This window comes from Psittacula echo, assembly GCF_963264785.1.
Source record: "Psittacula echo genome assembly, chromosome: 4".
Classification (NCBI taxonomy): Eukaryota; Metazoa; Chordata; class Aves; order Psittaciformes; family Psittacidae; genus Psittacula; species Psittacula echo.
The window spans coordinates 48,715,503-48,728,530 of record NC_137738.1 but is presented as its reverse complement, the minus strand read 5'-3'; the positions used below and the strand labels follow the sequence as shown (position 1 = coordinate 48,728,530).

Here is a 13,028-nt window from a genome sequence, read left to right as displayed (position 1 = left end):
TAAGATCCTGATAAATATGGAAAGAAATGTGAATATGGTTCTGTCTGTTGTGGCTCCGTAGTTAAGTAGTAGTTGAGTTTTACACAGAAAGTGAGGGATTTGTCGCTTTCTGTCACTGACAGTCAGAATTAGGGCATTTAATGTTTGAATACAAACCAGGTACTGACTTTCAGTCAGTAAACTTAAAAACTAGTCAAACAATTCATTCCAAAGTTTGTATTTTACTACCAAGTACTTGACTCTTTCTTTCTATAGGCAGTCTTACTAATGCAATAACATGCACATACTTCAAACTTTAGATTAAATTAAAGAAGATTTTATGTTTAAGTTATTCATGGAATATTTTAGGAATAATTGTGAAAATTTGCCTTTATGTTTGGAATTGCCTCCTTTGGCAGGGGCTGCCTCAGGAAATGCAGTGTAGAGCTGCGTTTTGTCAAAATACCAATTGTTCTTGGTAGGCTCCTCTCTGAAATTTACCTATAGTGAGTGTTTTAGAAAAGCCTCTCAATTTCCCTTTTCTCTCCAGTGGATGAAGACTGCAGGAAATTTTTACAAATACAAGGGTGTGGACCCCAGATTGACTCAAAAACCGTGGGAGGTGGTTACTGTTTTGGTAAACGCCTCATGAGTGAAGTTGTCAATGTCTTGGGACGGAGAGGACACTAAAGCTAATTTGAAAAACAGGAATTATTTTCAGCTTTCTGGTAAGGTGAAATATGTGCCACATGATTTGCTTGCAACTGGTATTTTCCTTATGTAACATCGTGGCAAAAATTAATAGAATGCGAATAAAAATACTTTTGCTACTTAGAGGGAAGGAAAACAGGAGGATGTAGTCCGGTGGTAGGAAAAATCCAGGTGAGACTGGAAAGAAAGACTGGGGCTGCAAGCGTGCGTGTGTCTATGTTATAGGAAATACACGATGCAAAACACAAGGGAAATTGGGGATTTATATTTTTTGAGCTAACAGAGGTATGGCAAGTAAAAGGCACTGCACACTAAGGAGGTAGACACAGGGGAACATAGGGTGCAATAGGTTGTAGCTGTGGTTCTTTTCAAATGTTCTGTGAGTACCAACAGAATTATACATTGTTGAACCTCAGAAAAGTAATGGTAACATTTATGCAGGGTGGAGGTAGCATGAAGTGTGTTTGCAGGTCAGAACTTAAAACAAAGATCTGTAATATGTCCAAGTTGTTGGATATACTCCCAGGTAATGGTTTCTTGGGCTTCTTGTTGATAAACAGTTCCGTGGCAATATTGATAAACAACTCCCAGTTGTTTGGGTTCCTTAATTTATGTTTTTACATACTGTTATATATTTTGTTTTCTTTTAAATGTGACACAAGCTTTGATTAATAATATTACGATTATTACATATGTGAAATATCCCTGGCACATGCTTTGTTCTAAGTTATGCAAATATGTGTAAATCCAGAGTGGATCTTTTCTGAGAATGGCGATTGTAATATAATTGTGTGGCTCTATATATAGTTAAGGTCACCGTAATCGTTTGTACACAGAGCTCTTAGAATTCTTCCATTGAAGATCTCAATATTTGATGGGAGTGATTCATCCTAAGAGAGAAGGCATAGACATAGTAGGTAATTAGGGTAATGTCTGTCATTTAGCACTTTGTAGGGAGCTGCTTGTTATAAACCACTTTGTATATTTTATTTAATCCTAAAGGAATTTAATGGACTTTAGAGAGGGGACTTCATGCTGATAATTGCATAATAACCTTTTTCTGCTAGACATTTAATGACTAAGAGGTTATCATTAAATGTGTATCAAGCAGTTTTGTTCGACCTTTCATAATTGTCTTTCTAGTATGTTCTCCCAAGGGTTATCTTTGGTGTCTGCTTAAACAACTGCCTGCATTAAACATTTTAGCTTTTTTATTGTTTTATTTTCATAACTGTTTTTCCTTGCAGGACTTGAATAATTATTATTTAAGTACTCCTGCTTCTACTGGTATATTTTAGATACCTTCCTAAAATAATACTGGAGGTGTTGAAACATTTTTTTATAAAATTAGGCTTCACAGAATCCAATGGGACTTTTGCTGTAAATTATAGTAAAACCACTGCCTCAGTTACCGTGTTTGTTTGTTGCAGATTTGCCTTAGAAGTGAGGCCCACAGACTAACATATTAATTTTTTATCCTCTTTTTAATTTAGACTACTGAGCTATAAATTGAAGGGAAGATAATTTCTGCTTGTGGGGGAAAAAAAAAGGTGAATAACCTCCATGGAAGACTCTCAGGATCTAAGTGAACAGTCAGTAAGTACAAATGTTGCTAAACGGAATGGAATAAACTGAATTCTGTTCAAGTTGTGTTCAAAGGGATTTTACTTCGGATTTGAGAATTATAGTGAGATCTGGGGAAATCTTCTGAGCTTCTAGATTCAAACATTTCCTTAGCTCATACACGAAATGAGTGAGTTTAATCTTTTTTACTTGTTGGAAGGTGAAAGATCATAGTTGTATAGGATTTTGCAGAAATAGAATTGTTGGAGGGTTGATGCATACGATTAAGGTACACTGGAAGAATAAAACATCGAAAACTTGCACAGTAGTATACCTTGTTCAAATAACTGTATCAAAATGTATATCCATAATGGTCTGTCAGTTTTGCCGAAGTAAGAGTTACCAAAACACAAACAAGAAGTTTCAAATGGTCAGGCTGTGGCAGATGACATACGTGAATTGTTTCAGGACTTTCCTGGATTTCAAGGGGATTGTGAGAGTTGGCAGTGTATCTCTCTGACGGTCATTCCTCTTTTCATTGATGAAATAGCTGCAAAAAATGGGGTGAATATTTCATCTCCTTTTTCCTGTCTAATTTTTACTTTTCTTTAAGGGTACAGTCTTCAGACTTCCTTACCACCAGGCGGCAGTTCTGAGGAGGCAGCATGATCTGATCAAATTTATAGTTGGCTGGGCTTGCCATCCTAAGTATTGGCTTTGGTTTTAACATCTTAATTTCTAGTGGTCACAGTACTGGTAGATTTTGCAAGTACCATGATCCCCAGGAGTCTCAGCTTGGGCTCAGTGTACTAAAGATCAACAAAGGGATTTCATATTTCTATTTCTGACATGCTGAAAAAGGTTATCCATGTATTAAACTAGTTTTAATGTCTTTTTTTAATAGCAGAGGCTTTTATAGGTAACACAAGTGCAAGGAACTGAGAAGAGTTGTGTGTATTTTTAAAATGTAAGTAATCTTCTTTAATAAGGAGTACTTTGCTCCTGACTGGATAGCTCATATCTGAGACTTTATCTTGGACTAGAGTTTTATTGCTCATTTAAAATGGCACAGAATTGGAAAGTCTTAACAGTGTAAAAGCTACATGGCTTCATAATTTAATAAAATTTTATAAAGGTCATAAAAGATTAAGCAGGAGTTCTTCTCTCATAGTCTGTGAAATAATTACTCTGGGCAGCGTACATGATAGGTTATTAATAGGAAGTAGACGAGCCAGTTTAGCCTAGTGCAAAAATGTGTTTTCATAGTAGTTAAGATGTTTTTACACCACTGGATGCCTGATAAATGCGTGCCTTAGTAGCCATTTTACTACTTTATCGTAGTCTAATTTCTGTAGTATTTTTCATAGTTACTACATAGCTTTATACTAATATGTGAAAACAGTCCGAAGTGGTATCTGTGCCATGTTGCATATTGAGATAGGATTTGCTGTCCTTGCACTATTGTTAGTGTCACAGAAAACTCTGATTCAAGACAAGAGTTTATTCTTACTCTTTGCTGAACAGTGGCAGAACTTCAATGTAATGGGTGGGAAGATTCCTGTTTCATCACTCCTTTCATACAGGTGGGCATCCAGACTAAGATCTCACTAAGGGTTGAGCACTGTCCTGGGAAAAGGAATTGTGGTGTGAGGCCCATTTGCCTAAAGCAGATACTGAACCTTTATTTCTTCACTTCAGAAGCAAATTTAAAAAAAAAAAAAATTAAAAAAAATCAAAAGAAAATAGTGTTTCTTGTTTAGTTCTTTAAAAGCTGCAGGGCAGGACTGTAGGCTAGAGATCCCAGGTAGAAGGTGGCATTCTCTAGCCAAAGCTTTGGTGGTTTAAGCTCTAGAAAAATACCAGGTTTATCTCCTACAGCCCTTCTGCTCGTACTGCCCTGGTGTTCTGTACTGGGTAATGTGTTTTATACTGGTTAGCTCTAGGCAGTTTCTGCCATCATGCAGGACTTCTGGGTCTTGACATGTTCAAAGAGCCTAGGTACTTCATTCTGGCTTCAAGATTCTTGGCTGGGAGCTGGGTGCATAAGATTTAGATCATGGAAATTCAAGGAGCCTAAGGATCTAGCTGCTGCTGTGAGCGTATTAGATTGTGTGAATAAGCATGAATGCGAGACCTGTGCTCAAACTTGTGCTGGCACCTTGCCCCGAATATTCTAGTCCTTGGTTACTTGAAAGACTGCCTGTCTGCAACTGAGATGGGTTAGAAGGTGCTTGCTGTTGGATGGTATGTTTGATGGACAGTTGAGATTTTTGAGTAGAGAGATTCCTTCATTGAATTTCCTGGGTCTGTTAAGAGGCTTCAATCCTTGGTAAAGGAGTCCAGGCACAGTTACTTAGGACAGTGAACAGGGTTAATTTTAAAGTTTTATTTTAAAGAAAAGAAATGAGGCTAATTTCTGTAAGTAGGTCATCCTCCTGAAGTCTGATGGTCTGTAGTGTAACGTTTATTCTGGCAGTCTTCTCCATAAACCTGAGATCACTATTACTGTTCTAACTCAAGTTTTTGTTGTTTACCCTGTCTCCTCTTAGAACAAATAATTTCTTCTGAGTGTATTTTATGATTCCTCTTTTTAAACTATATCACAGTCAGGTGAAATTCGTATGATCACAGCTATGAACAATTCCACAGCATTCCAGTTGCCATATAAGAAATAAACTCTTCTACTTTTGTCTCAGAGCAGTGACTGCATGACCACATGCTGCTTCAGAAATCTAAGTGTGCCCTGTTTAGAGGCTGTTCTCCAAGCCTCTAAAGAATTACATTTGACTGAAATGAGCAGCTGCTGTGTTTTCTGAGCTGCAGGATTGATTAGATGTAATGTATTCATCCTTTATTGCATTATGTCAGTAATTCATTTATTTTTCCAATTTTTTTCTTCTAGCAAATTCCTTGCCCGGCCACATTTTTAAATACTTAATGCACTGACTGACCAGAAGGCAGTGTCCTTGCCTGTTTGTTGTACTGTACAGCCTCCATACTGAGAAATCTGTTGTGCTCCCTTTCCTTTGCTTCTCACTCCCAGTCCCATGTGGCAGAGGTGGGGAATAATCTAGATCTAGATCATAGTGGTAAAGAGTCAGAATTAGAGTTTGTTTTCCTTTGGTTTTCCTGTCTTTACACACAACCACATTGATAAATAGCTATATTTTGAAGATCAGCAGGAAAATGATGCAAGTTACTACCAAACACAGAGGAATGCTGGGATTCATCAGGTGCAGCTGAGATCCAGTGGGTTCCTGCAGCTAGCATGAACAGGCTGGTCTGGGATATATCATGGTACTGTACTTCTCGGGGGGGGGGGGGTGTCCTGAAGAGCTCACAACTCTCTTTTTCTGTCCAATTCAGATGGAGAATATGCTTGTACATCCATGCATAGGAAGGAAATCTTTTGTTCATTGATAAAAAGTTCAATTGATAGTATTCTGAAAGAAAACCAAGGAAACAGTAAGACACGTATTTCACAGACAGAAGAAAATAACCAAATGGTCCTTTTTTTATGTTCTAGTGTGATGTCTGTCCCCATGTGCAGGCTGCTACTTGTTAAGTAAAAGAATACTTAAAGCCGTGTGAATTGGTTTTATGTGGACAGATGTGGCTAGGTAAATATGTAGTTTTAGTAACTGTAGTTTCCATAGACTTTATATACACTAAATTAAAAAAAAAAAAAACAACAGATAAAACGTATTAGGATTTTATGTTACTATTATTGCTACCCTTCAAAATATGCTGATTTATGCTAAATTCTAACTAGAAACACTTTTTTCAGAAGATGCATATTAAAGATTTTTCTGTTGAATTTTGAAATGGGGAAGAATTTGTATTTATGAAGAATCTAGCAATCAGAAGACAAAAGTTTTCTAAGACTGGTCTTGAAGATGGTAAATAAAATGATAAATGTTTAGCACCTTAATGGTCTTCTGTTGTGCCTTGATATAATAAACACAGGATTTTGAGAACTACAGTTTTACACTTTTTATTTTTTCTTCTTTTAGTCATTCTTTGCTGTTCAATCTGTATTAGTAGAAGTAAAATAACTTGGCCACTAACTTGCTAGTTTAGGGTTTCAAACGGCTTTATTAGAAACTGGTGTAATTTCATCCCTTGGCCCTTTTATGGCAGCAAGCATATTTAGAGTACTTCATTTTAACTTAGAATTAAACAATAGATTGCAATGCTGTGGGACAGGACACTAGCAGATGTGAGGCTAAACCTCAATGGACAGGTTTTCATTTTTGTGACATTTGGACAATCATCCTCATTGTGCCCTTGGTAAATCATTTGTTTTTCATCACATTATACAGGCTATCATATCTGTTACTTGCATTTATGCCCTAATTGCAGCTGGTCAGTCCCTGGCAACCTTTTTGGACAGTGTTGTTTCCCCATTTTTGTTTTGTTTTAACATGTGAAGGTGTCAGATGTGATCCCTTGCAGGTCAGTTTTCAGCTGTAGCTACTTCTCTGTCGCGCAAGCCCTGCGCCTGCAGCATTTAGTCTTCTCCGCTCTCGGGTGGGCAGCCTGTTTGCATGCTGGAAAATTTGGCTGAAGCTCATTTCAATTAAATGAAAAGTAGTTTAGACTCTTTTACTGAGTTTTCAGTGTCAGTCGTTCTTTAAAAGACTGTTCTGTATCACAGCATAGCATGTTGTGGTTCCTACCTCTCTTATACCAGACTTGGTATAGGTAGGACTTGGAATATTGCAGGCAATTCATCTTGTCAAATAGGTGATGTTGGTTAAAAGACACCTCTAGAGGGACCACATATTGGGATTTTAGGGATAAAACTAGTTGGGAAAATTGTTACTTCCATCAGCTGCCTGAACTTCCCTCAAAGTAGATACTGTCTTCTACACAGAGGACTCTAGGATTCCTGGAGCATAGAATTCTGTATTAATAATGATGTAATAGCTCTGATGCTATAAGGATATCAGAGGCAACTTCTATTTTATTATAACAGATAATACCACTAGAAAAAACTTGAGGGTACGAAAACTTCTTTTAAGGCCTTAAAACTGGGCCAACATGTAGACCTTCTCTGAAGTTTCAACAAGAGCTAATTCACCTAAGAAAATGTGTGTGTATATGCATGTATACCTAGTATTTGGAACAAGTGAGCCAGTCTAATTAGAAGCATTGCCTCTCCCTATAAATGACGCATCATCAGAATCTGACAGGCACATTTCAAGCTCTGCAGATGGATTTTGCTTGTAAGAGATGATACTTGTTCAAGCATTTAAAATGCCAAATTTATAAATGCTATACATTTAATTGATTTTAATATTGCATTTTAACTTGGAATTACTCATGACATTTCCAAGGATGTCCATGTTGGTCCTATCTATGAATGCAGAAATCAGTATATAATAATTTCCTTAGCACAGTGATTGTGTATCAGCTTAAGCATCTGATTTTGAGATTGTGCAGGTGATTTTAACATGTCCAGAAATATTTGCTTCTTCAGTAAAAAGAGGTTGTAGTTTCATAATACACAGAAAATATTTGATAGTATGACAGTGAATCACTCTTCCCTAGCCTTTTCATTTTGTAAGGCTAAAAACTTTGTGCTTTCATGTCTATTAAACTAATTATTATGACTGTTAAACTCATGTCTACATTTTCATGCAAAAATTATGGATTACTCTGAACATATATTTGGTTTATTCTCATTAGATTATTGTAGAAAGTCCAGATGCAGTATTGTGCTAAAGAATGTGTGGGACGTGATTAAGACCACTACAGTCAATGGTATTTCTCATGTGCTTTAAGTTAGGCATGTGCTTAAATACTTTTATGGAAAAAGCTTGGAAATACAGTACAAAATAAAAGCAATCATTTCAGAAATATTTTATTAGCAAATACTTCTGAATGATTTGTGGCTATGGCTAGTATTTTTTCAGCATCATATAACAGTCATGGTTTCTTTCTTCTCCCTGTAGTAACTTTTCTCTGAGCTCTACCCCAGTATATGGATATTTGACATGCAAGTCAACTTGTATTAGAAAAGACAAGAATGACAGGGTGAAGTGTGAAAATTTTAAAGAATAAAATGATGAAGAATTTAATTTTATATTTTATAAAGTATATCTTAAACACATTGAGCACATGCAGAGCCATTAAACCACAATCACATCCTTGTCCTCTTTTATGTTATGTTAAATCTCTAGAAACTTAAAAGAGGAAATGTTAGAAGTGTTGAAATGTTATGGCTACAGTGAATGTGAGTATTTTTGCCATAATATAACTGAAGACCAGAGCTGACTGAACAAGCCTTTTCTTAAATGTGGCAACAGACCTAGTTTACCATATCTCTCTCTTTGTCTATATATGTTAGCTGCATCCTGACATTAGTTTCATGATATTTAAGGCAAAATAAAACCAGAATGTTGTTGAACAGAGTTACTAATAAGCTCAGTGTCATTTGTCAGCTAACTACAGTGCTGAGAAGGACTGTGAAAAGATGTATAGTCCTTCCTGTACAGTTTAAGTAGCTGTACTTGAAACTGAAGAGTTTTTACAGAAAATTTACTTACCCTGGAAAACCTAGGCCACCTATAGTAAAATTCTTGTGTTTCAGTGGAGTCAAGAGGTTTTCCCATTTTCCAGGTGCATTGCCTAAAGAAAAAAAGAAAAAAAAAAAAAAAAAAAAGAGGATAAAAAAGGGGAAAAGGGGTCAGTGGAAGTCTAATGGTTTGCACAGATGCTTTTGGATAAGCCTGAGTCTCAAATGCAGTAGGACTTGCTGGCTGACCCAGGAGTGTTTATTTGCTGACACCACGAGATGATAGACCTGTATCTGGGTGATAAGCAGAGAGGACATTTCTTTCTGTGTTTAAGACTGATACAAGTTCTAATCTGAGAAGTCTAATGTGCTTTCCTCTAGTGAAAAAAAAAAGGGGGTATACAGAAATCTGAGCAATATTGTGGTCAGATATTCTTTGTAACATGAATTGGCACTGGTATGCACTGGAAAAAGCAAATCTTTACAGTAAATAACTACATTATAATAGTATTTTTTTAAACTGCTTAACAGGAATAAAAATAGCACTGTAACAAGGCCCAACATATTGTGGTATTATATGTGTATTACCAATGTAATACTATATAATCTTTTATAGTGCAAATCTTTGGTTAGTCTTGATTCTGTAAAACCATGTTTGGCATTAAATTAAATAAATTTGGTTCTGGGCCATGTGAATTTTTTTGATTATGTGATTCAGTCAAAGCATACATGGGAAAGAGCTAAGGCAAATCACACTTATTTCTGAAATGAAAAGAAATGGTTATCTTATTTCAATTAGCAATGCTGTTAAAAAGTTAGCACAGGTTTCCTTCTTTAAAAAAGTCAAACTATGATTGTAGTTCAGAAATAAGCAATGAGTAATGCGTGCTTAAAACGTTTTTAGGAATGCATTCTGTTTACTGACTCTGAGTAAATTGGATTTGTGCATTTATCAGCCCAAATAGGATTAAGTGTGAGAAGGAACTTGTTCACTAAATGGTAATCCTCCTAGTGGCTTTTGAGCAGTTAGAAAAACCTCTGCTTGCTCTTTTTTTCCCACCCACTGAAAGATTCTTACTCTCTTGTTAAAATTCTTCCTGTAGCCTGTTCTTTGAGTGCAGTACGTGGCTTTCCAGCAGTTCAGCAGTTTGCTTGACTGTAATACACTGTCATTTCCTTTCCTCCTTTTCAGCTTTTCTTTCAGATATGAAGTGAATTTTATAGTATGACGATTTTTGAAACAATTAAATGAACATAATTCTGCAATTAAATCTGTGGAGTATTTCTGTCCTTTCAGTGGGTTTTACCATCAGAGGGAGCAATGTGTTCTATACTTAACAGAGTTAGTTAACTTGTTCTCCTGTGTTTTACACTAATGACTATTATTAATTGCATTTATTTAAACAGTGTGGCAAGTATTGACCTTGATGGACCCTGACACATTATGACTACCTGAACTTCACTTGCTTACCTCCTGGGCACCACGGGCTGTTCCAGGATGCTTTTTTCTGGAACCATACTCAGTCAGCCTTTACTGTGTTGGACATGTGTCTGTTCTCAGGGAAGCACAGCAGATAGCAAGAGCAAATGCTGTGCATTGTCAGTCAGATGCTATATGTTTTTATATGTTCAGGAGCTTGAATCCAACCACAGTTTCCCTTTATATACATTTGTTTTTTGTGCATTGAGCTGCTGGTTATCATCTTCCATTATGTATCTATTGTCTACTTTTCAAGTGATTAAGTACTCAAACCAAGCTCAAGTGCCAGTCACCAGCACATTCACATGTTCAGTTTATGTTAAATAATCTTAAAAGCTGTATTTGTTTCTTTCTCTGTACATTCTCTTCCATGTAGTTGTAATGGTTCTTGCAGTGGTGCTACAGCTTTGATGAACTATGGCAATCCAGACATCCTGCTCTTTATCCTGTTATTTAACTCCTTGTCTATCATGTTGTCAAATTCATTCCCCAAGTTAAACAGTTTTGATAATGAGTTTTCATGGATTTTTAGTACTTCATTATAAAAGTAAGGATTAACCTGTAGCCCCTCTAATGTGGCACCTGGATCTAGAAGATTCATAAAAATTAAACTAATTTTATCCTTTTTTCCCCTAGCTTTGAAGGTGTAAGGGGTCTCATATCATCAATTTATTATTTCAAATGGAATATATTTACATGTTTATTAGTAAATGTAGCAATGAGAATTTAAACCATACTCTTCAGGGCATCACAAGTGAAAATTACAGGCTTCCAAGGAGTTTATACCGTTCTGCGTTTCATGAATTACTTGCTTTTAAGTCAAGGAATCCAGTGTTTAATTAACTGAAGGAAATTTTTACATTTTTCTTGCATGATGCTAAATTTCATCTGGAGATAACTGCAAAATTAAATTTGTAGAGGAAACAGTCTTTGTAGGACCAAGGGCAGTTACGTAGTGCATCATTGATTGATTGTTCATAAACTTTTCAGTTCTTTCTTGTTAGTACTAGAGTTCAATAGTGCTTAATTTTGGTAAAAGCAAACACAACAACATTGACATGAGTTTTCCAGTTAGAAATAATATCTAATTGTAATTTAAACAGGGTAGAATTAACTAACATTTTGAGAACTTTATTCTGAACTACTTACTGAAAATCTCTAAGTTCATATATAATCAGGTTTGAAGTGACTTATTTGTCTGCAGTTGAGAGGTTTGGAAGGTCTACAGACATGTTCTATATTTTTATTAAAATGCCTGTATATTGATAAAAGAAGATATAGAATTATTTGGAATATTGGAGTTTTACACTTTCTGTAGCTATACAGTTACAGTTAACATATTGATACTTCTTTTTTATGCCTACAAAAATTGAATACATATATAGAGCTTGATCCCAGCATAATTATTTCTGTGTGATGCAGCTGTAAAATTTACCAGTTGTTGAAATAGGATGTCAATAGGTTGTCAATAGGATGTCAAGCAGAGCTACTGTTCAAAGAGCTTACGTGAGCAGTTAAAAAAGACAGGAGAAAAAGAGGTATGTTTAGATCATACTAATTGCTACTTTTTTCTTCTCTGGTGTATGGGAAATGGTATATTTTGTCAGACAAGGAAATCTTGGTGTGGCCTACATGCTAAAATACATAATGATAAAAAGCAGAATATAATAGTCAGCGAGCTTGTACCACATATTCCTTCATGGAAGAATGAATTTCTCATGTTTTTGAAGAGTCCACTGTGCATCAAAAAGACCACTGTAAAATTTTGCATCTAAATACACTTGAATTTATAACTAATCTTATAGTAATACTCAGTGCTGCAGATATGACCTGACTCTGCATCTGCAAATCATGCTGTGAAATTTATCTAGTCTACCTATAGGAGTGCGAAGCGAGCAAATAACTGTAATTACTCCAGGGGCAATGCTTTATTATTTGCTCTCTGGATTCACCTGACATGACATGCATTGAAGAAGGAGGATGACAGCTGGTTGTAAAAGGGCTGGAGTGTGGTTTCTTTAAAATCATCAGTTACAGAAATCCATCTGGGATGTCCTAAGAGCAGGAGTTGATCTACTAGCTGTCCTCCTCTGGCTTCCAGCAGCCTCCAGGGACACTCTTGAGGCTTTTAGTGAATATGGGATGCAGTGTCTAACCAGGAACAATGTAGTATTTTGAAACCTCTGAAATTTTCAGCTGGGTGCTTCACAGTGCTCTGAAATTATACTTGCTGCTAGCATAGTTTCAGAAAAAGATGAGAAAAAAAAAATCAAAATTCACAATCCAGTCTAATCAAGGATGTATTTTTTTAAAATTATCAATAATGATTACACCATAAAACTCAGGAAAAGGGGGGAAAAAAGAAGTGGCACAGCTGACAATCCCCACTGGAAATCCCCCCTTTATTATGCTATGGAAAGGAACATTTCCCTTATTGGAGTTTGAAACTTTATTGCCTTTATTTGTAGCCAGGATCTTTCTTTTGACTTTCTTTGTCTTCTACCAGTTCAGCCATTCCCTGGCTAGCGAGAGGAAGAAAATACGGTAAAGTTTATTTTTCTTCATGAGTAGTAATTTAAGCTATTTTTCAAATGAAGAGAATCAGTTTGTGAGGTTTGACTGTGTGTGGTTTGCACAGTTTCCTTTCTGTTTCTGCGCAGCACTAGTTACCTGTCCCCTTGGACTGGAAGGATATAACTGGAGCCGTCACTGCTTATACATGGTAACTTTAGAATTATTTCTAGGCTAGGCTGTCCTGTAACTCTTAGCTAAAGT

At 36.1% G+C, this 13,028-nt stretch overlaps 1 protein-coding gene across 10 annotated transcripts in view; it reads left to right on the top strand.

The window, feature by feature from the left end:
- Positions 1-2,253: 2,253 nt before the first annotated feature.
- Positions 2,254-13,028, top strand: part of EYA4 (EYA transcriptional coactivator and phosphatase 4) — a gene marked incomplete at both ends in the record, with an annotated part of 129,221 nt that continues 118,446 nt past the window's right edge. For all 10 annotated transcript variants that reach the window (XM_080615537.1, XM_080615547.1, XM_080615545.1 and 7 more), the window contains one exon: positions 2,254-2,286. In XM_080615537.1, coding sequence (XP_080471663.1) covers positions 2,254-2,286 — 33 coding nt within the window. The remainder of the gene's footprint in view (positions 2,287-13,028) is intronic.